We start from the raw sequence: 24,067 nt of genomic DNA, 5'->3' as shown, positions 1-24,067 counted from the left end.
AAACCTGTCAGAGCATCTACAAAATAAATCTGAACTCCTTCTGGCCTGGACCTATTCTTTATTCTCTAGTTTCATTTTCACCTATTTTTGTGTATATTGTAAATTCTACCACATAGCAGCCTGTTGTCAGTATGTTCCCAAACAAACTATACCATTTTACACCACCATGACATTATTCTCTCCCCTTACCTAGAAATCCCTCTCCAATTTTTTTTTCATGTGGCTTACATTTATTCCTAATTCAGGGCTCTTTCAGGTATCTTCTCCACCAGAACATTTCCCTTAAGTCACAGGATGGAAGTAGGCCCCCCTTTTGTCTGTGCCCTCTCTAGTTCCTTGCATTTTATTTAACATAGGTATACATATGTATATATGTATATGTGTGTATGTGTATATATGAGGCATATATATGCTTATTAGATGATCAGTGATATATGTTGAATGATTTAATAATGTTTGTTGGATAGACAGGGGAACTGAAGATTAGGGAGATTAATTACCCATGGTCACATTCCTAGTAAGAGGCAAGAAGCATAGATAGTAAAGTCTATTCTCTCTTCACAATGTCTAAGAAGTCTAAGAATCATCAACCATTTTTTACAAGGCAGGATACTGAGGCTTGGAGAGGCTGGGTAGTTTGGCCAAGGTTATAAAGCTAGCAGGCGACTGAATTAGAATTCTATGCCAAAGTTTATGCTCTTTTCACCACTGCCTTGTGGACTGGGTGCAAATGGAGTCATAAAATCATGAGAAAGCAATTATATTTATTAAACAAATAATTAATTGAGTAGGTTGGTCATTCCAGTCAAAGCTTATAAATCAGTTTTGCACATATAAATAAGCACACACACATATACACAAAAACACATGTTAGCAACCCAAAGATTTGGCTTATTGTATTTTTTCTCCTTTCCTTCCCACAAATATTTTAAAACTATACCAAGGTTGAAAGCACTGAGTTAGAAACTATGGTAGACTGAATGTGAAAAATCATGATTCCTATCGTCAAGGGAATCACATTTTATTTGGCAAGTCAACACACACAAGGTGAGAAATGGCAAGCATCATTGTTTGGTCCTAAGCAAAATAAATCAGAGAGCCCATGTTGGAATACATATTTAGGAATTCATATTTGGAAATATGGTCATTCATATCTAGAGAATTTTTCTGTTAGAAAAAGAGAAGCCTCAATTTCAGAACTCTTAGAAATGTTTCTTACCATTTTAAAAGAAAAGTACTTGGAGACAAAGTTGTGAACCGACATAGGGTCAATTCAAAAATACCTGGTTGAATTCTTGGCCATATTTACACTGGCAAGATTAAATGAATACATAATCAGTTAGCTTTGCATTTGTTCAAAGTAAACATGTAATATGTGTAGTTCTAGTAAAATCAAGTATTCTATTAACAACTATTAAGTTTAAGATTTCATCAAGTCCCAAAATTCTGATTCTATACTTACAACTCCCTAAAACATAAGCTCTTAATTTCCCCCACTGTTTCTTTTTTCTATAAAGGAGAAATCTCTGTGTACTTTTTCCCTAGCTTTATCAAGGTATAATTGACAAATAAAAATTGTATATGCTTACAGTATACAAGGTAATGTTTTGATATCTGGATACATTGTAAAATGATATGATTAAATCAAGCTAATTAACGCATCCATCACCTTATATACTTATTGGGTTGTTTTGTGAAAAACCTTTGTTTATGAAGATACTATCTCCTTAAAACATCTAGAAGTATATATATACTAAAAAATAGAAGCTTTCATATAATTTGAAATAATTTTGAAAATGTTATTGATAGCAGTATCCTTCATAGAGCACTGTAAAAAGTAGGTACTCAATATTTCAATAGCTGTTGATAAAATTTGATTTTTAGAAGCAATTTTAAGTGAAATGAGATTAAGGATTTGAAGTTACTCAAGAATAAAATGTATCTATATCACAAGATACTAAATTCTAATAATCGCCTTACTAAGGAACTATAACCCTGTTTGACTCAAGTGTTTTCTATTATTAGGATAAGAATCAGAATGAATATTTCCAAAGTTGTGACTTATTCTAGATAAACTATGTTGAAGGTAAGGAGGGGGCAGGTTTGTTTGCAATTCACAAATAATCTTTAAAGCTAATTTTGTGATTATTTCAGTGTTCAAAATTAACTCCAGAAATTTAGGTAAATAGGAAAAAAAAAAAGCTAGAATGAACTGATATACATTGAACTAATTCTCTGCCTTTGAGATACTCCTTTTAAGACAAAAAAAAGCAATGAATTGAAGGGCACGTATTAAGAAGACTTACTATAATTGGACTAACAACGTGAACAATTAACCCCTGAGGGAACATGTAGTTAATTGTGTTTTGTGTTCTCTCCCTAACAATTTCTACATGGTAAATTTTGGTCAGAAAGTTATTTTTCTAGCTCTTTCATCCTAGAAAACAGGATGGTTTTAATCCTTTTTTTTGTTTTTGTATTTTTTGGCCCTTGACAGGTAAACTAATTTTGTTCCCACAGAATTGGTCATCATACTTAAATTCTGAATTAGAGATGTGATTCATTTTCACAAGATGACACAATGAGTCAGTAGTAGGTACTCTTGGGATTTCAAATGTGCAGTGTGGAATGGAGCTAGTAAACTCAGTCAATGCCGGAAAGAAAAAGTCTCTTGGACTTCAAAAATGGCCTTAAAATTGGCTCATTCTGAACTTTAATTTTACTCTTGGCAAAAGTACAAACTTAAAAATTATCTTTGAAATGGAAAAAGTAAGAACTACAGTGTAGATTCTTAAGTTATTTTAAGGACAACTGTCATTTCAAATGAAAGTTTCAGGTTAGGTTTTAAGAGTAAGGTGGCAGCTAATTCGTTTTTTGACATTTTGACACAGAAAGTCAAATATCAGAAGGGCTAGTTGTTATACCATCTTATAAAGAGAAGTTGTGCCTTTTGGTGGTATTCTCTGCATGTATCTAGTATATCTATTTAATATGAGTATCTTGGGAAAAGACATTTGACACTGAATTTTGGCTAAGATATAATAGAAAAGATATAGGATCGACCTCTTCCTTCCCATTCCCACCCCACACTCTCCAGCCCCAAAGAGTGATCTCTTCAACGAAACTTACCAGCAGGTACAGAAAAAATTAAGCATATATTTACATAAAGCTATTATGAGATTAAACTGCAATTTCAAAGATGTAAATTACCTAATTTTTATTATCTTATGAATCTTCACTAACATTATTAAAATAATATTAATATAATATAGATTATTTTAAAAATAGAATAATTCATACATTGATTCAGCAAATATTTATTAAATGCTTATTCTGATGTGCTAGGTATTATTCTAAGCATTGCTGATGCAGAAGGAAAAAAACAAAGTCCTTGCTTTCCTAGAGCTTATTTAATGATAGGAGAGACATAAATAAATATAGGACACAATGTCATGCAATTATTAAGTGTTATGAAGAAAAATGAAGTAGGATGAGGGATGAGAGACTCACAGGAGAGCTTTGAGATAGAGTGGTCAGGAAAGGCCTACCTGAGGAAGTGACATTTAAGCAGAGAATTTTTCCTTCATTCATTTGACAGGTATTTATTGAACACTTAATATGTGTAGGCCACTATGCTTGCTACTGTGAGGGTACAAAATAAGACAATCCCTGGTTTCTAAGAATTTACAATGTAGCCGAGGAGCTGAAACTATATAACATTAAATGTTAACAGTAAAATGTGAAAGATATAAGAGGTCAGAAGAGGGCACTATTTCTTTCCATCTTAGTCATTAGGGAAGCCTACCAGAATAAGGTGAGCTCTAGAGAATAGGATAGGCATTTAGATAGGTAGATGTGGGTGTGCATGTGAAAGGAAATCCACAGAGGTATGGAAAAGCATACTACAAGTGAAAACAAAGCAGCTAGACAGGTAAGGGGTGCATAGAGAGCAGTAAGAATATTGTTTGGGTTGGATAAGAAGGCGTGCTTCAGAAACATAGCCCTTGAATACCTTTAACAGTTCAAAACAGCTACTACAAGCAAGAAATTGATTTGAAACCTTGTATTCTATTTCCGAAACTCAAGCAAACTTGGCATTCTATTGCATTAATTCATCTGTCTTTATTTTAATAGAAAAATATTTCCCTCAAGTTTTGGGGGTAGAATTAACACTTAAGGTGTACTATATTTACAGTGCGGCTTTGAGTGCCCTGTCATATTTAGTCATACATTCACATATACCTTTGTAAAGCAAGGATTGAAGAATAGAAATAAATAATTATTTTAAAAATGCATTAGATTATGTGCATATATAATGGTAAGATTCTTCGAGTGTCAGGCAGGTAGGAGGGAGAGGAGGGGTTGGGTATATTCACACCTAATGGGTGCGATGTGCACCCTTTGGGGGATGGATATGCTTGTAGCTCTGACTCAGGTGGGGCAAAGGCAATATATGTAACTCAAACATTTGTACCCCCATAATATGCTGAAATAAAAAAAAAGTGCGTTAGACTTATATATCATTGGGTCTTGAATAGCAGGCCCACATATTTGAATTTTATAATGTAGGAAGTGGAAAACTGGTAAATGTTTTTATTTACTTTTTTATTTCAAAGTATTATGGGGATCCAAATATTTTTGGTTACATGGATCTTTTTTTTTTTTTTTTTTTCCGAGACAGAGTCTCACTCTGTTGCCTGAGCTAGAGTGCAGTGGCATCATCAGAGCTCACTGCAACCTGGAACTCCTGGGCTCAAGCAATCCTGCCTCAGCCTCCTGAGTGGCTGGGACTACAGGCAGGTGCCAACACACACACCTAATTTTTTCTATTTTTAGTAGAGACAACATCTCGCTCTTGCTCAGGGTGGCCTTGATCTCCTGACCTCAACTGATTCTTCTGCTTTGGTCTCCCTGAGTGCCAGTATTACAGGCATGAGCACCATACCCAGCCCACAGATCACTTTTCTAATGCTTGAGTCATGGTTATAAATGTGCCTGTCAGCCATATAGTGTTCATTGTACCTGTTAGGTATGTTTTTGCCCATCCCCTCCACTCCCATTCCCTCTGCTTGATATCCATTGAGATTTACTTCCCTCTATGCACATTTGTGCTCATCGGTTAGTTCCAATTTAATAGTGAGTACATGTGATGTTCGTTTTCTCATTCTTTAGATACTTCACTTCAGTTAATGGTCTCCAGTTCCATCCAGTTTGTTGCAAAAGGCATTAAGCCACCCTTCCTCATGGCTGAGTAGTATTCCATGATGTACATATACCACATTTTGTTAATCTACACATGAATTGATGGGCACATGGGTTGATTCCACATCTTTGCAATTGTGAATTGTGCTGCAATAAACATTTAAGTGCAGGTGTCATTTTGATAAAATAACTTCTTTTCCTTTGGGTAAATTCTCAGTAGAGGGATTGCTGGATCAAATTGTAGGCCTACTGTTAGTTCTTTGATGTATCTCTTCCATAGAAGTTGTACTAACTTACAGTCCCACCAACAATGTAGAAGCATTGCTTCTCTCTGCATTCATGTCAGCATCTATTGTTCTTGGACTTCTTAATAAAATCCATACTAACAGGGGTAAGGTGATATCTCATTACGGTTTTAATTAGCATTTGCCTGATGATTAGTGACATTGAGCATTTCTTCCTATGTTTATTGGCCATTTGTCTATCTTCTTTTGAAAAGCTCTGTTCATGGCTTTTGCCCACTTTTTGATAGGGTTGTTTGACTTTTCTTACTAATTTTTTTGAGTTCTTTGTAGATTCCGGTTACTAGCCCTTTATTGGATATATAACTTGTAAATATTTTCTCCCATTCTGTAGGTTGTTTATTTGCTCTGTTGATTATTTCCTTGGCTTTGCAGAAGCTTTTTAATGTAATCACGTCTCATTTATTTTTGTTGTTGCTGTGATTGCTATTGGGGTCTTTTTCATAAATTCTTTGCCTAGGTCAATATCTAGAAGAGTTTTTCCAACATTTTCTTCTAGTTTTCTTATGGTTTTATGCCTTACATTTAAGTCTTTTATCCATTTTAAATTAACTTTTGCGACTGGTGAGAGATGTGGATCCCATTTCATTCTTTTGCACGTGGTTATGCAATTTTCCCAGCACCATTTACTGAATAGGGTTTCTTTTCCCCAGTGTATGTAACTGTCTGCTTTGTCAAAGATCAGTTGGCTGTATGTGGATAGTTTTATATCTGGGTCCTCTGTTCTGTTCCATTGGTCCATGTCACTATTTTTGTTCCAATACCATGCTGTTTTGGTTACTATAGGCTTATAGTATAGTTTGAAGTCTGGTAATATGATGCCTCCAGATTTGTTTCTTTTGCTTAAGATTGCTTTGGCTATTTGGGTTCTTTTCTGTTTCCAAACGAAGTATAGAATTATTTTTCTAGGTCTGTGAAATATGACATTGATATTTTAATGGGGATTGCATTGAATCTGTAAATCACTTTGGGTAGTATGGACATTTTACCAATGTTGATACTACCAATCCATTAGCATGATTTGTTTTTCCATTTGTTTGTATCATTTGTGATTTCTTTCCTCGCTGTATCATTGTTCTCTTTGTAGAGATTTCTCACCTCCTTGCTTAAGTATATTCCTAGGTATTTTATTTTCTTTGTAGCTATTGTGAATGGTATTGAGTCTTTGATTTGATTCTCAGCTTGACTGTTATTGGTGTATAAGAATGTTACTGATTTGTGTAAATTGTACTCGAAGACTTTGCTGAATTTATTTATCAATTCTAGGAGTCTCTTGGTATAATCTTTGGGATTTTCTAAATATAAGATCATATCATCAGCAAAAGCAATAGTTTGACCTTCTCTTTCCTGATTTGGATTCCCTTAATTTTCTTTTCTTGCCTACTTGCTCTGGTTAGGACTTCCTGCACTATGTTTACTAGAAATGGTGGCAATGGGCATCCTTGTCTTGTTCCAGTTCTTAGTGGGAATGGTTTCAGCTTTTTCCCATTCAGTATGATGTTGGCTGTGGGTTTGCCATATATTGCCTTTGTAATTTTGAGATATGTTTCTTCTGTGCCTAGTTTGTTGAAGGTTTTTATCATGAAAGTGTATTGAATTTTGTCAAATGCTTTTTCTGCCTCTATTGAGATGATTGCATGATCTTCTGTTTATGTAATTCACGTATAAAACCATACTTGCATCCCCGGAATGAAGCCCACTTGGTCATGGTGAATTATTATTTTTTTTTTTTTGATGTCCTGTTAAATTCAGTTTGCTAGTATTTTATTGAGGATTTTTGCATCTATATTCATAAGGTATATTTGTCTGTAGTTTTCTTTTTTTGTTGTGTCCTTTCCTGGCTTTGGTATCAAGGTGATACTGGCTTTGTAGAATGAGTTGGGAAGGATTCCCTCCTTCTTGATGTTATGGAATAATTTCTGCAGTATGGATACCAATTCTTTTTTGTAGTCTGATAAAATGGAATGTTTATAGCAGCACAATTCACAATTGCAAAGATGTGGAAACAACCCAAGTGCCCATCAATACATGAGTGGATTAATAAAATGTGATATATGTATACCATGGAGTACTACTCAGCTATAAGAAATAATGGTGATATAGCACCTCTTGTGTTTTCCTGGATAGAGCTGGAACCCATTCTACTAAATGAAGTATCCCAAGAATGGAAAAATAAGCACCACATGTACTCACCATCAAATTGGTTTCACTGATCATCACCTAAGAGCACATTTAGGAATAACATTAATCATACATAATGAATGCAATGTGCACTGTCTAGGGGATGGACATGCTTGAAGCTCTGATTCAGGGGGGAGAAGGGGGGACAAGGGCAATATATGTAACCTAAACTTTTGTACCCCTCATAATATGCTGAAATAAAAAAAAAAAAGGAAAAAAAAATCCAGCTGTGAATCCATCTGGTCTGGCAGCTTTATTTTTGTTAGAAGATTTTTTATTGCTCCTTCAATCTTGTTGCTTGTTATTGATCTATTCAAGAGTTCTATTTCTTCCTGACTGAGCCTAGGGAAGCTGTGTGTTTCTAAAAATTTGTCCATTTCCTCTATGTTTTTGAGTTTATGTGCATAGAGATTTTCATAGTATTTACAGATGATATTTTGTATTTCTGTGGTATCAGTTGTAATATCTCCTTTTTCATTTCTGATTGAGCTTATTAGGATCCTTTCTCTTCTATTCCTGGTTAGTGTAGCAAGAGGTCTATCAAATTTGTTTATCTTTTCAAATAACAAACTTTTTGTTTCATTGGTCTTCTGTATTATTTTATTGTTTTCAATTTCATTTAGTTTTGCTTTGACCTTAGTTATTTCTTTTCTTCTGCTGGCTTTGGCTTTGGTTTACTCTTCTTTTTCTAGTTCCTTGAATGTGTCATTAGATTTTTAATTTGTGATCTTTCTATCTTTTCTTTATAGGCAATTAAGGCTATGAATTTTCCCCTTAGGACTGCTTTTGTTGAATCCCATAGGTTTTGATAGTTTGTGTCCCCTTTGCCATTCAGTTCAAGGAATCTTTTGATTTTCATCTTAATTTCATCATTGATCCAATAATAATTCAGCAACAGGTTGTTTAATTTCCATGACTTTGTGTAAAATTGAGTGTTTCTCTTGATTTCTAGTTTTATTCCACTGTGATATGAGAAGACACATGGTATGATTTTAATTTTTTTGTATTTTTTGAGCCATGATTTGTGGCCTAAAATATGATCAATCTTGGAGAATGTTCCATGTGCTGATGAGAAGATTATATATTCAGTATTTTTGGGGTAAAATGTTCTGTAAATGTCTGTTAGGCCCATTTGTTCTGGAGTTCCATTTATGTCCAATGTTTCTTTATTTATTTTATGTTTGGATGAGCTTTCCAGTTTTGTCACTGGGATGTTGAAGTTCCTGGCAATTGTTAGTGAATGTTTGGGCATTAGCCTTATCTTTTATCATGCTGTTTCCTTCCTTCCTGACCTAGAGTGCTTTCGTCATCCAAATCCTATCTTTCTTTTATGGTCCAGTTCAAATATCAGCCCTCAACTCAGCTTTCTGTGATTTCTATTCTGTGCTTTCATGGCAGTTGATAAGTACTTCATTGGCACTTACCATATTTTACCTTGCATTTTAGTCATTTTATGCTCAAGGCTCTATACTCTGAAGCACTATGAACAGGGTACTTCATAGAAAGCAAGAAATGCTTATAGAATAAATGGAAGAGTTCCAGAATAGAATGGTTAATCTAGTAGCAGGATGAAGAATGTACTAGACATGGGTAGACTAGAGGGAGTGAAATTAGTTAGGAAGCTGTTATAATTGTTCAACCATGAGGTAGCAAGCACTGGTAGGATAATTAGGACACTTTTAAAGTGGTGAGAATAGGGAAGTGAAGAGAGAATGAGGATAAAGACACCTAGCCTGTGGTTGCAAATGTTCATTTGAGATGTGGATGCTGTAGATGGAAGGAGAGGCTTCGCATAGGCTGGTAGCCAGAGTTCAAATCATCAAGTGGAGACAAGGTAATATTGATGCCCCCACAATTTAATTTTTATACTCCTCCCTTCCTCACCAGGCACCAAACATTTCATTCTTTGCTCATCCTGGCCTGTCCTCAAATTCATCAGTAGTGCTTTGAGATATTGACCTCTCTAATACTATTCTTTTTTTCTGTTCAAAATGTATCTGTCTTATGTCCCATTTATCTGGAGTGGCATTTTCCAAATGTATTCCACATGTAGTAGTTCTTCAAGATGCTGTGGACTCTAAGAGAATGGATTCTGTGGTCAATGTAGTCTGGGAAATCCCACAATGAATGTTAACATGCTAAATGAGAAGCTTTTTTTTTTTTTTTTGAGACAGAGTCTCACTCTGTCACCCTGGCTAGAGTGCCGTGGTGTCAGCCTAGCTCACAGCAACCTCAAACTCCTGGGCTCAAGCAATCCTTCTTCTGCCTCAGCCTTCCGAGTAGCTGGGACTACAGGCATGCGCTACCATGCCCAGCTAACTTTTTTCTGTATATATTTTTAGATGTCCATATAACTTCTTTCAATTTTTTTTCAGTAGAGACAGGGTCTTGCTCTTGCTCAGGCTGGTCGCAAACTCCTGACCTCGAGCAATCCACCCGCCTCGGCCTCCCAGAGTGCTAGGATTACAGGTGTGAGCCACCGTGTCTGGCCTAAATGAGAAGCTTTGATGAAAGAAATTTTATTGATTTTATTTAAACTATCAAGCATTATTTGTTCATAGCTCCACCCCCCTTTTAATTGTTATTGCTGCGAAACTCTTAGTGGTTTCATTGTACCTATGTGGGGAAACTTTGCTTTAGGGTCTTGATGATAGATAACTAATCTGATAAATGGCTATGTGCTTGGTATTAATGGTTGGGAAAGAATAATTAACATTATGATGTTAAATATTCATAATCTACCAGAAAATTCAATTAGAGAATCCAAAAGAAAATTTAGTGTGGGAAGCTCAGTATTGTGGATGATAAGTGAGGATAAAAATTTGAGCAGCATAATCTTTTAGACCTCTTGAATCATACCACCCAAGTGGATAATGGCTACTCAATATCTATATCAATTTTAGATCCACAGCTAAATTCTATATCCATTTTACTAGGGCTATTACTGTGTTTCGACCCCAGAACTTCAATCAATTTTTCATCCAGTCTGAAGAATGGAAAGGAGGAGTAGAGCACCATGATGACATCTTGTGTGCTGCATTTTTACCTCCACAAACTCTTGCTACAGGTGAATTGAACCATCACTTTATAATTATTGGTGACAGTTTAGTTTGTTTTGGTTCACTTACTTTTAGAAAGGCCTCTTCTCAACTGCAAAATGAATAGATTTCTTTTTTTAATTTATGTTAACTGTTGTACATATTTATGGGATACAACATGATGTTTTAGTACATGTATAAATTGTGTAACAATCAAATCAAGTAATTAGCATATTCATCACCATAAGCATGTATAATTTCTTAGTGAGGAAAACACTCAAAAATCTCTTTTCTAGCTATTTTGAAATATACAATACATTATTGTTAACTCTAGTTATCCTACTATGCAATGCAATGGAACACTAGAACTTATTCCTCCTATCTAACTGTAGCTTTGTACTTGCTCATCAATCTCTCAACATTACCCCTTATCTCCTCCCCCCCTCAAGTCCTCTGGTAACCACTATCTTAATGTCTACTTCTCTGAGAATAACTTTTTAGATTCCCCAAGTGAGTGAGATCATGAGGTATTTGTCTTCCTGTTTCTAGCTTATTTCACTTAACATAGTGCCCTCCAGGTTTATCCATGTTGCTGCAAATGACAGGATTTCATTCTTTTTTATGGCTAAGTAGAATTCCATTGTGTATATATACCACATTTTCTTTATCCATTTATCCATTGATGGACATTTAGTTGATTCTAAATGTCTTGGCTATTGTGAATTATACTATAATAAACATAGGAGGGTATATATCTCTTCAGCATACTGATTTCATTTCCTTTGGCTATATACCCAGTAGTAGGATTGCTGGATCATATAGTAGTGCTATTTTTAATTCCTCGATACTATTTCCCATAAAGGCTATGCTAATTTACATTCCCAGCAGCCATTTGTAAGTACTCACTTTTCTCCAAATCCTCACCAACACTTGTTATCTTTTGATTTTTTGATAGTAGCCATTCTGACTGGAGTAAAGTTATATCTGATTGTAGTTTGCATTTGCATTTCCCTGATGATTAATGATGTTGAGCATTTTTTCATGTACTTTTTAACCACTTTGTATGTCTTTTTTGAGCAATGTCTATTCAGATCCTTTGCCCATTTAAGAATCAAGTTATTTGGCCTTTTTGTTGTTGAGTTGTTTGAGTTTCTTATATATTTTGCATATTAGCCCCTTATCAGAGGTATAGTTTGAAACTCTATTTTCCCATTTTGTAGGCTGTCTCTTTGCTCTCTTAATTTTTTCTCTTGAAAATGAATAGATTTCTTAAAAAAGCAGTTCTTGCTCCTTTTCATCCTTATTTATAAGGCAATACATTAGTGGTTATGACCATCCTATGCCTGGCTTTATGGCTTCATATCCTGGTTCTACCACTTGCTGCGGCGTAATATTGAACAAGTTATTTAAATTCTAAATTATAGATTTCTCTGTTTAATAATATTATAATATATCTATATTTTGATTTATAGTACAGATTACCCATGCAAAGGTTTAACATAGTGCTCAGCACATAATAAGCTCATCAATAAATATTATCTTTTATTTTTATTGTCCATTTTCTGGGAGTAGCATTAGGGCTATTTGGTATGAATCACACCTTGGTGTCACTTAGATGTTTCATAATAGGAACATATTAATCCTTTGGTATAATTTAGACTCAATAATCTTGTTTAGAGACTGTCCTCACAAAGTGTCTACAAATCCAGGCTCTTAAAATGATCCATAGGCATGCTTTGATATGACATACTAAAGAGGATAAAAAATTGTTGTATTATTTCTGGCCAAAGAAAGCAATTTATAGAGACAGATTACACCATGAAATTTTCAAGTCCATATTTTGACAGCCTATTTTTTTTTTTATGGAACCAAAAATGTCATCAATTAAGAAGAATGAAAACTTATAGGAAAGGAGCCAGGACATCTATGAAGTGTTACAATATGAGGCTTACTGATCTATTTACATTTGTAGCTCCACTGTTTTCAGGACTTACCTGATTGCTCTCTGGTAGGGCCAACTCTGTAGCTGAATTTGCTTTACAAACACTGAAATTTCACCCCTGCAGGGAGGATCACATCGAAATGTGATAGAGAGGGTGAACTATAAAGTTGTGTGGTTGTTACTGTGAAAGTGTCATGAAATACTATTGTATTGTGGATAGATAATGTTTTCATCTATTCTGATCTCATCAGTCCTATGTGAAAATGTTTCGTCAAGCATTTTATAAGTAAAGCATTTCAAAATCATAGAGAAGAAGATGGATACTCTCATGGACAGGTGAACTCCATCTCCCTTTGCCAATTTGCGAATTACACAGGTTGCTCTTTCCAGGACAATACAGAGTTTAGTATGTATTTCTCTTTCCTCTCCCCAAATCACAAGAAAGTCATCACTTGTATCAATACATCCAAACTCATCTCTTCTCTTCTGATCTTCACTTGGCATTGACACTAGCAGGGAGCTGTCCCCACTGAGCCACTGCAAGCATTGATCTAGGTATTGCTGTCTTGCTCCTCTGCAGGACAAATTTGGTCAGAGTTAGCCTCACTCTTTGGGCTTTTCTTTGTTCTCTGTGAAGAGCAGTACCAAAGGACTTTCTGTAGGAAAAATTTTAGGATTGGAGAAAGCAATATTCAATAAAGAATAAAAGAGGGAAGGAAAGAAGAGAAGATATGTGCGTGCACGTGTATACACTCCGCCCCCAAGGAATGTGGGGAGCAGAAACTCAAAAGTATTTGATTTGCTTGCCCTTACTCAATAATAAAAATGCATAATAATAATTTAACATTTTTTCAGTGCTTAAAATATGCCTGACACTATGCTAGGTACTTTTCGTTCTTCACAACAACCTTATGAAATAAACACAAGTATTAACCCTGTATAATAGACGAGAAAATTGTGGCATCAAGTAGAGTTAAATAACATGTCCAAGGCTACACACCTAATAAGTGGCAGAACCAGGACTCAAACTCAAGTTGTTTAACTGCAAAACCCTTATTCTGAATACTTACAACTATAAAATAAAAGGAGATAATAGTAATTTCTATATACCTACTGCACAGGTCATGCTATGAGGATTGTAAGCCTTAAAGTTAATAAAAATACTAGTTATTATTCATGTTTCTAAAAATATAGAGTGCCTACTAAGTGCCAGATTCTGTATAAGATATGTTGATAATGACTTCTAATTGCTATTACACGTATTTTCTATCTTAACCTTCTGGTGATTTATATTCTCTATCCTGGCTTGTGTAGGGAGTTATGATGGAGAAATTGTGCTGTGGAACAACAGCACAGAGAATGCTCGCCATGTCCTTCACCCTGATTACCAGAGGCTGCTAAAATCAAAGTCAGGTAAATGCAAGTGTGAAACTAAAATAATGTGGCTTAGTCAAACCACAATAGGCCTGGCTGTTTATGCATATACCTGATGCAGCTTGCTCCTAAATTATAGACTATTGGCTATAAGCACAAAGGATTAGGGATATCGTTGTCTTGTCAAAGTGACTAAACAGAACCTTGAGATTTACTTGGCTTAGCAAATTCTCCATGGTATGCTGTTTCCTCTCTTTATGCTACATCAGTGTTTCTGAATTACTAACAGCAGGGAGCAGGACTCTCATTTGTATCTAGTTTAGTTTTTTTCCAATAAACCTTGCCAAATTGCCTTTGAGTGAACCTTGGGTACCCCTTGGTAAGAAAATGGGAACTTGTGTTCACTTTATAGACTGTTCAGACTCAATCTAGAGCTTGTATTAAATATTATGCCACCTGTAAATCTTGAATTATGTCTTGCTTTAGAAACCTGTGAGGAGCATTAGATGGGAGTATATTGTATTTTATGGGAGTTTAGTAGAGCACATGAATATTTTATACTTAAACAAAATGTCTTGACAATTGCCTTTCACATTTTATTTTAGTTTCCTTAGATACTAAAGGTTTTTCCTTAGACTAATTTATTTGGGTAATGAATATGTCATTCCTCATGGCCCAGTGAGGTTCTGTTGTCTCAATTGAATAAGCTCACGAGGCTGAATTGAACTGTAGGAAAAGACTGGTCATCAGATGCAGTTTTTTTGTGAAAAGCTGAGGAAGTACTTTATTAAGAGTAAGAAAATCAGCTAAAGAGATTTAGAAGTCACTTGGCTGCAAACATAAAGCTCTGATCTACTTTATATACAAAGAATTAACCATTAGGATTCATCTGAACCATCCAGGGAGAGGGTAGAATTCTGCCTCTTCCTCTATACTGGACTTCAGAAGACACAGAAATAAATGAGAGAAAAGCAAATAACATCAAATTCCTAAAAGACATGAAAAGCATTTATATAGATTTCTTGCTTTAAAAATTTTAATATACTTATATACAGATTTTTTGTAACTATGTACACAGATTAGTCTTGGTTCTAAGATGAATTTCCCCAGTTTTCATTAGTGTTCCCCAGTGGTTGATAGCATTAGATAATTGAAGTACTGTTAGGCATGTCCTCTCCAGGGTAACTCAGTAACAAATAGCATTGCTAAAAAATGATCATTTAAACATATAAAAATTGTCATTAGATCTCTTGTTTATTACCATATTTGCAAGATTAATATTAATGATTTATAAGCTGAAAATGCCGCGGTATTAGAATCACATTTGCCTTGCATATCAAGATCTCTAAGTGACTGCAATATGAAGTCCCTATTAATTCATATCAAGAGAAAATATAGTAAGTGTGTATGGAAAATGCAAAACAAAAATGAAATCAAACAATTCTTCAAGTTGAGGTTGAGGTAGTGAATAGCAGAAGAAGTCTTGGTGGATGTTGACTGGAAGTGCATTGTGAAACTTAATGGAGTCACTGGAAACAGTGATGGAGTGGGCATGTGGTTTTCCATAGGCACCAGTTTGAAAAGTAGACGTTTTTAGGACACCTGGCTTTGTTTCCATCACAGATACAGAACCTCAAAAACTCAGTGCTGGGAGAAGCCACTCCACCCACCCCATGGCAGACCAGTCTACCATGGGAGTCTGCACCTTTCAGATTGACACTCAGGGCAATAATGCTGTTATGAGGCTTTTCTTCTTTAAAGCAAGAAAAAACATTGCAGCGACAGGTAAAATATATATTTACGTTTTGCATATACTTGAAAAGGGAGCAATATGGAAAGTTCAATCTATTTCTACCTAGGTCTTGTAGAATTTGCATGTAGCTAACAAGTCAATAGTGGGTCATGGGAGGCCATGGCCCATGGCAAAAGAGTTGGGGTTGAGAAGGATGGGTCCAGGAGCAGGGGCCAGACTAGATCTCACTACTAATTTATCTAGTGCTGTATGTGTCAAGATCAGGATGAGAAAAATTCTGACAAACTATTTGATATGGCAAGAACTGAATTGTTCCAGTCATGGTATAAAGAAGTTTTAGTATGGTAGGGACAGACTAAGCAAGATATGTGCCCCCTATTTATGAGTCAAACTTTAGGTTCACAGATAGCAGAAGAGTGGAGTCTGAGACTGACTGTACAGACGTCTAGTATCAAAATGGGCTGAAAGAAAAGAATGAGGAGCTTGGAGATTGGGAGCAATAGCAAAATTTGAAACAACTGCTAACCCCAGGACAAGAGCTGCCTGCTTTGTCTTATTTTTTATATTTTTTTAGTAGTGCTCTGAGTAGCTTTACCAGCTGTGCATACTTTCTAGAATAAGTCAGAGTCCTGGTCATATCTTTTATTGAGATGTATGTTAACATTGGTGCTACCATATAATTTACTATACTTATTTGATGTTATATGAATGAAATAATCATTTGCTTAATTTTTTCCTCTGTTGTCAATGGCAATATTAGCACAGTGTTGATGCAACTACCACCTTCTTAAATAAAAATCTGCTTTTGACAAAATGCATATTTTTTAAATTTTCATCTACAATAAAAATTGTATTTTAGAAGTGTTTTTTTCTTTTCATTAGGAATCTGGACATATATATCATAATTTGAAAAATAAAGAAATATCTGCACCATGTTTTCTATGTTCATTTCTCCTACTTAATTTGCAAATAGAAAATCTGCATTATTTTCATATAAAAATTTTCATCATTAAGAATCAATAAAGGTGTACCCCCATAGTTTTAAAAACATTGTGGGATATTTAGAATGGACTTTGCAACAGTTAGATTCTAAAACTTTCTATTTTCTAGAACTTACTTATGCTCACAATATGAATTATTATGCTGAAATTACTCTCATATTTTCAATACTAATTTTTCCTAATGTTATCTGTATTCCCAAATTGTTTTCACTGAAGCAGCTACATGTCATTATTTCTACCTTAAACAGATATGATTGTTAATTGGCAGTACATTTGTGAGGCAAATTGGAACTCATTTACAGATTTATCGAATAATAACCTTGCCACAGAAGAATAATTTAGGTAAAATGCTCTACAATGCATATAAAAATGGAAAGTGAAAAGGTTAGTGCTAAGCCTGTTAACCAAAACAGGGTTCCATAAGGGCTTACATGAATTCTTGATGAAAAAATTTTTTAAAAGGCTGTGAATAGAATTCTAGGCATGCTGATAAGCAGAGAAATCAATAGCTATGCTGCTATCGTTACATATATGCATCAAAATCTGTGCATGAGAACTATTACTTTATCATATGTGACCAATGGCTTATTAGGGAAGATGAATTTTATGTAATGAGGTCATTATCATAGTGTTAAAATTAATATTTTATATGTTTATTTGAAGAAACAAATTAATTCTAACTAAAAAACCCTAAAAACATCAGAATAATGAATGAAGGAAGGGAACTAAATGTAATGGAATATTTAAATATCCTATCTCATTTAATTCTCAACACAAACCAGTGAGGTTTTCTTGGGGTTATATCCATTTTATATTTGCGAGAATCAAAGTGGTGCTGGGAATGGGTCTCAGGGCTACTCACTTCTCCAACATCGTATGCCTTCCACAGGGCAAGCTGCTGAGAGAGTTGTCTCTGGTACTTGTTACAACTTTCTAATTAGGTTTTCCTCACATGTTAGGAGGAGCTAACCTGGTATCATGTGGAGGATCTGGTTATGTCAGATTCTGGGATACATTTAAGAAGCAACTTCTGGCTGAATTTTTGGCTCATAGTGGGGTTGGATCTATTATTATGTCTATTGATAAGATGAATCGATACCTCACCACAGGAGACATTAATGGATGGTTGAAAATCTGGAATATAGAGGTAAATAAAAAAATTTTCACATTACTTTTATTACTTTTGATTGCCTTTCATTGCAGATAACTATGAATCAGGTCTCATCTGTTTCCTAAATAAAGGAAGAAATGTCCAGTCTGAGTATTTTTTTTTTTTTTTTATTTGAGACAGAGTCTCACTCTGTTTCCTGGACTAGAGTGCCATGGCATCAAGCTCACAGCAACCTCAAATTCCTGGGTTTAAGCAATCCTTCTGCCTCAACCTCCCGAGTAGCTGGGACTACAGGCATGTGCCACCATGCCCGGATAATTTTTTTCTATATGTATTTTTAGCTGTCCAGATCATTTCTTTCTATTTTTAGTAGAGATGGGGTCTTGCTCTTGCTCAGGCTGGTCTTGAACGCCTGACCTCCAGCGATCCTCACACCTCAGCCTCCCAGAGTGCTAGGATTACAGGCATGAGCCACCGCACCCAGCCCAGTCTATTTTAAAGAAAACATTTGTATGTATTGAGCAGAGACTTTTAAATAATTGAAAAAAAAAACAGATTTATCTCAATAATGGAAAACTTTTGTTAATGCAATGTCAAGTCAATCATGCAATTTAGAAATACAACATTGTCAGTAAGATACAGTAGGATACTGCAGCATCATCTGAACATAAATAATTAGGATATATGTTATTTGAAATGATAATGTAAAAAAATAATTCAAATAATAAAGCACTAGTCTTTAAATAGGCCAGATGTGGTGGCTCACACCTATAATCCTAGCACTCTGGGAGGCCGAGGCAGACGGATTGTTTGAGCTCAGGAGCTCGAGGCCAGCCTGAGCAAGAGTGAGACCCCTGTCTCTACTAAAAAAATACAAAGAAATTAACTGGACAACTAAAAAAATATATATAAAAAATTAGCTGGGCATGGTGGCACATGCCTATAGTCCCAGCTACTCGGGAGGCTGAGGCAGGAGGATCGCTTGAGCCCAGGAGTTTGAGGTTGCTGTGAGCTAGGCTGATGCCACGGCACACTAGCCCGGTCAACAGAGTGAGACTCTGTCTCAAAAAAAAAATAAATAAATAAAAATAAATAAATAAATACTAAAGCACTAGTCTTTCATTTAACGTTATTATCCTGAGTTAGTTCAGGATTTATGGATAAGTGATTATATGTTCAATTTTCTAATAATATAAAATTGTATAATATGTGACTACCTATACATGGTAAAGTTCTGCTTTATCAAGTAACTGACTTTACTGTTTAATTTTTTTCCATCCTCCCTCCCTCCTCCTTTCTTTCCACTTCCCAGGTAGTCTAATTAGTTAGAAACCTTTTCAAAAAACTGTTAATACCGTTTTTCTAGCCTCTGTTATTAACTTTTCTTTTGTATTTGGATCAAAGATTATTGTTCCCAAATGTACCTTTTTTTCATTTCTGAATCAGGCTGTTTTTCTTTTTTAAGTGTTATATCACTGTAATCATTTAATTTTGGGATATTTTCATTCAGGAGTACTGTCTTAATTCCAGTAAGAACAAAATCACACAGGCCCCAACTCTGATAAGATCATTCCAACCTCACGAGGACCGCATCAGTTCCTTGGAGATGTGTGAGCTGAGCGGCCGTTTACTGATCATCTCCTCCTCCGCAGACTGCAGCATTTGCGTGACTGATGTCTGCAGTGCTTCTGTTTGGATCTTTGGTCAGGTAGAAATATTGCTTCTTTATTATTCTAGTATTTACTTGACATTTAGTATGAACTTGGGCTGATTTCCATTTAAATTTCATCAGCTGTTTAATGTTCATTAGTCATGAAAAAACTGACTTACATTTCTGAAGCTGTAGCTCCAGGCGTCTGTCGTCCTGTTTACCATTAACCAGGACCGTTCCATCAAGCCGAGGACACCAGAGACATGGAAAGATGGGGGCTCTGTGCAGCTCGAAATATTCCAGTATTTCTGAGAAAAATTTCTCCTCTCAAATAAAATAAATTCTTCAATTTCAAAATTTATTAAAAATTTAATGTGGCTAAAATTAACATATTATAAACAGTGACTATGGCTGTTAAATAACAAGGTAAAAATCAAATGTAGAAAATTTTAGAGAAAAGCCAAATCTACTTATTCATCATCTGGTTTACCCCTGCCAAATAATGATAGCTAACATTTGCAGAGTTTTTCCCATGTATCTGGGGTCCCTGTTCGAAGATCTTTACATGAATTATCCCATTTAATCTTTACAATTGCCCACCCCATGAGGGAGGAAATCTCATTATTCCTATTTTAAAGATAAGGAAACAGAGGCACAGAGAGTTTGAATACATTGCCTGAGCTCACAGGAGCGAATAAGTGGTGGTTTGGCTTTTAATTCAAGCTAGCTCACTCCAGAGCTCATGCATTTCACCCCTTCCTCCCATGAAAGCAAGTTCTGACTTACCCCTGTCTATGAAATGACATGGAAGTGGTGGGCCCGGAAGAAAGAAAATATTATCTCACACCTTCTGTTTTTTTTACTTTCATTTTCATTTTATGGGAACTCTACTCTTGCTTTCTTTGTGCTTTGGGGAACAAAACACATTTCATTGGTTTTAAAAAGTACTGTTTAAACATGGTGGTGTGAGTTTAAGCAGAAGCCTCTCTTCCTGTTTGGCCAGCTGACTTGATTCTATTCAGGAGCCTCGGATGCCAATCTCATGCTGGGAGAGTATGACAATTCTCTCAGTGTTGAAAGACAAGGTTTATTGTCGCTGTATTTGTGAAGTCAGATTGATCAACCCGTGCTGAAAGAATTCTATGTAACCCCTAAGACATAGAGGATGCTGCCAGAAAATTTTGGAGAGGTGGACCCATATTTGGTTGGGCAATGTGACAGTATCAGCCTTTTTTACTCTATAAATAAGGCAAGTGCTAGACTTTTCCCAGTTAGGAAAAACAGAGGCTAAGTGGGAACTCAATTGGGTGTGTGGGTAGATGTGCAATGGGTGAGACAGGGTGGGACACAGCTGTCAGTCTGGACAGGGAAGAAGGCAGAAGCCAGCTTCTGGCCATTGGAGAAGCCTATGCATTGCTGACATTGCTCTATGGCCACACGGTTGTGGTTAGATGAGGCAGAAGTTTGAATGACAGGTAAACATTTTATTGTTTATTCATTTCATTTCTTTTTTTTTTTAAATTTTAAATTATTATGGGTTCATAATGGTTGTATATATTTAGAGGGTACATATGATGTTTTGATACAGGCATACAATATGTATCAATCAAAGCAAGATAGTTGGGGTATCCATCACCTCAAGCATTTATCATTTCTTTGTATTAGGAACATTCTAATTTCACTTAGTTATTTTAAAGTATATCCATAACTTATTAACTATAGTCACTTTTTTGTGCTATCAAATATTGTTCATTCTATTAATAACTATCTAACTATATTTTTGCACCCATTAGCCATTCCCCATGATATCCCCACATCTCTGCTGCCCTTTCCAGCCTCTAGTAACCATTATTTTAGTTTCTGTGTCCATGAGATCAACTGTTCCACTGTTTAGCTCCCACACATGAGTGAGAACATGCAAGATTTGTCTTTTGGTGCTTGGCATATTTGATTTAACATCATGTTCTCCAGTTTCATACATGTTGTTGCAAATGGCAGTATTTCATTCTTTTTGTAATTATGCAATATTCCATTGCATATATGTACCACAATTTTTTTTTCCGTTCTTCTGCTGATGGAAACTTAGGTTGATTCCAAATCCTAGCTATTGTGAATAGTGCTACAATAAACCTGGAGGGCAGTTATCTTTTTGAAATACTGATTTACTTTCTTTTGGATATATATCTAACAGTAGGATTGCTGGGTCATATGGTAGCTATATTTTTAGTTTTTTGAGGAATCTCTATATCATTCTTCATAGTGGTTGCACTAATGTACATTGCCACCAACATTATATGAGGGTTCCCTTTCTCCACATCCTCACAATCATTCCTTGTTGCCTGTCATTTTGATAAAAGCTATTTTAACTGGGGTAAGATGATATCTCATTATAGTTTTGATTTGCATTTTTCTGATGATGGGCATTTTTTCATATACCTGTTGGCCATTTGTATGTCTTCTTTTGAGAAATATCTGTTCAGATCTTTTGCCCATTTTTAAATCAGATCATTTGATATTTTCCTGTTGAGTAGTTGGAGCTGCTTATTCATACCTTATCAGATGGGTAGTTTGAAAATATTTTCTTCTATTCTGTGGGTTGTCTCTGTAACACAGGGAATGGCCTGAAAAAGGGTAAAATGTTTTATGAACTGTCCCTTTAAAACACACCCGACTCTCTTTGGGAATTAAAACCTGCATCCCTGCCCGAGGTCTGTGGTCAGAAGGTCAGGGGAGTGTTCTTTGTTTTTTTTTTTTTTTTGGTACCACAGGAGATGGCTTAATGGAATTGTTCAGGCAGAAGTCACTAGATTGTCTTCGCTGGAGATGGTCACAGCCATCAACTGTAGTTAAACAGCAATAGCCCTTAGCTGAAAACTCCTTTTAAAAAGTCTGTATTTCTGCTTATAGGTAGGAAAATGGTACTTTAAGATGAGCATCTCCCATCCTCCTCATTTGCTGGCAAATTAATAAGCTTCTCTTTCCTTTTCCTTAACCCACTTGTCCTCATTCTTCTGAAGCAGCCTTGGGGATAAATGCTGAACTCTTGGTAATATCTCTTCATTTTGTTGACTGTTTCCTTTGCTGTGTAGAAACTTTTTAGCTTGATGAAATCCCATTTGTCCAATTTTGCTTTGGTTGCCTGTGCTTTGAGGCAATTAAAAAATCCTTGTCCACACAAGTGTCCTTAAGCATTTCCCAAGTGTTTTCTTTTAGTAGTTTCATGGTTTCAGGTCTATATGTAAGTCTCAAATCCATTTTTATTTTATTTTTGTATATGGCAAAAGATAAGGTTCTAATTTGATTCTTCTGCGTAAGGATATCCAGTTTGCCCAGCACCCTGGAGAAACTATTCTTTCCCCATTGTATGTTCTTGGCAACTTTGTCAAAGATAAGTTCACTATAGAAGTGTAGATTTATTTCTGGTTTTTTTATTCTGTTCCATTGGTCTATGTGTCTGTTTTTATGCCAGTACCATGCTGTTTTGGTTACTACAGCTCTGTAGTATAATTTGAAGCCAGGTAATGTGATTCCTTCAGGTTTGTTCTTTTGGCTGAGGATGGCTTTGGCTATTCCAGGTCTTTTGTAGTTTCATATGAATTTTAGGATAATTTTTTCCATTTCTGTGAAGAATGTCATTGGTATTTTGATGGGGATTGTATCAAATCTGTAGATTGCTTTGGGTAATGTGGACATTTTAACAATACTGATTCTTTCAATCCATGAGCATGGAATATCTTTCTATTTTTTTGTGTCCTCTTCAATTTCTTTTATCAATGTTTTGTAGTTTTCATTATCAAGATTTTTCATTTCTATAAAAAGAAAATCAAAGTCTCAAGGCCACCCTTATGCAAAGGAGAAGATAAAAGCCTCAAGCAACTATGAAGAAGTGGCCCCACAGGTCATTTATTAAGGAAATTCCTTGCTAATCTCCAATAAACAAGGATATGCAAATTATACCTATGCCTAGCACCTAAGACTGAAGCCTTTCTGATTTCACACTAATAATGAATTACAAGTTTATCTTTACAGATAACAACTACAGACAAGATATAATCAGACATTCTTCCACCTATCTGGCTACATCTACATAATTGATGCTTCATTTACTTCCCTTTCCCCCTTTTAACATTCCCCTTATTCTATGTAAAATGCAGATTTCCTGGGCCTCACAAGAATGTAACCAGTTTGACTTATTAACCCTAGCCCCTGCCTTTTTCCTTCTTTCTGTATGCTTTTAAAACTCTGCAAGGTCCAACTTCCACTTCAGAAAAACAGCAACATCTTGTTTGCAGTTAGTGTTTTTCTCTGATGTGTCCTCAAAAATTTTGGGTTCATAAACCTCAATTGAATGTGACTCATTTCTGACACTTTTGAACTAAAATAAAATCATAAGCACCCCAGCTGACTAAATGGACCTCCTCTCGGCCAAAGGGACCCCAGAAATACCCTGAAGCTGAGTTGCTGGCCATAAAAAGAGGGGTTAGACGTGCCTTGTCATGTCCCCTTCCCTTG

General features: G+C 35.5%; 1 protein-coding gene across 1 annotated transcript in view; it reads left to right on the top strand.

The window, feature by feature from the left end:
• The window catches only part of WDR49 (WD repeat domain 49), a 141,403-nt gene that overhangs the window by 76,874 nt on the left and 40,462 nt on the right, over nucleotides 1-24,067 (top strand). The window contains exons 11-15 of the mRNA XM_045556608.1: nucleotides 10,622-10,752; nucleotides 13,980-14,078; nucleotides 15,663-15,824; nucleotides 17,753-17,940; nucleotides 19,415-19,612. Coding sequence (XP_045412564.1) covers nucleotides 10,622-10,752; nucleotides 13,980-14,078; nucleotides 15,663-15,824; nucleotides 17,753-17,940; nucleotides 19,415-19,612 — 778 coding nt within the window. The remainder of the gene's footprint in view (nucleotides 1-10,621; nucleotides 10,753-13,979; nucleotides 14,079-15,662; nucleotides 15,825-17,752; nucleotides 17,941-19,414; nucleotides 19,613-24,067) is intronic.

The sequence above is a fragment of the Lemur catta genome, chromosome 1 (genome assembly GCF_020740605.2).
Source record: "Lemur catta isolate mLemCat1 chromosome 1, mLemCat1.pri, whole genome shotgun sequence".
NCBI classification, from domain to species: domain Eukaryota; kingdom Metazoa; phylum Chordata; class Mammalia; order Primates; family Lemuridae; genus Lemur; species Lemur catta.
Note: the sequence above shows the minus strand (reverse complement) of the source record. Positions and strands in the feature narration are given on the sequence as shown.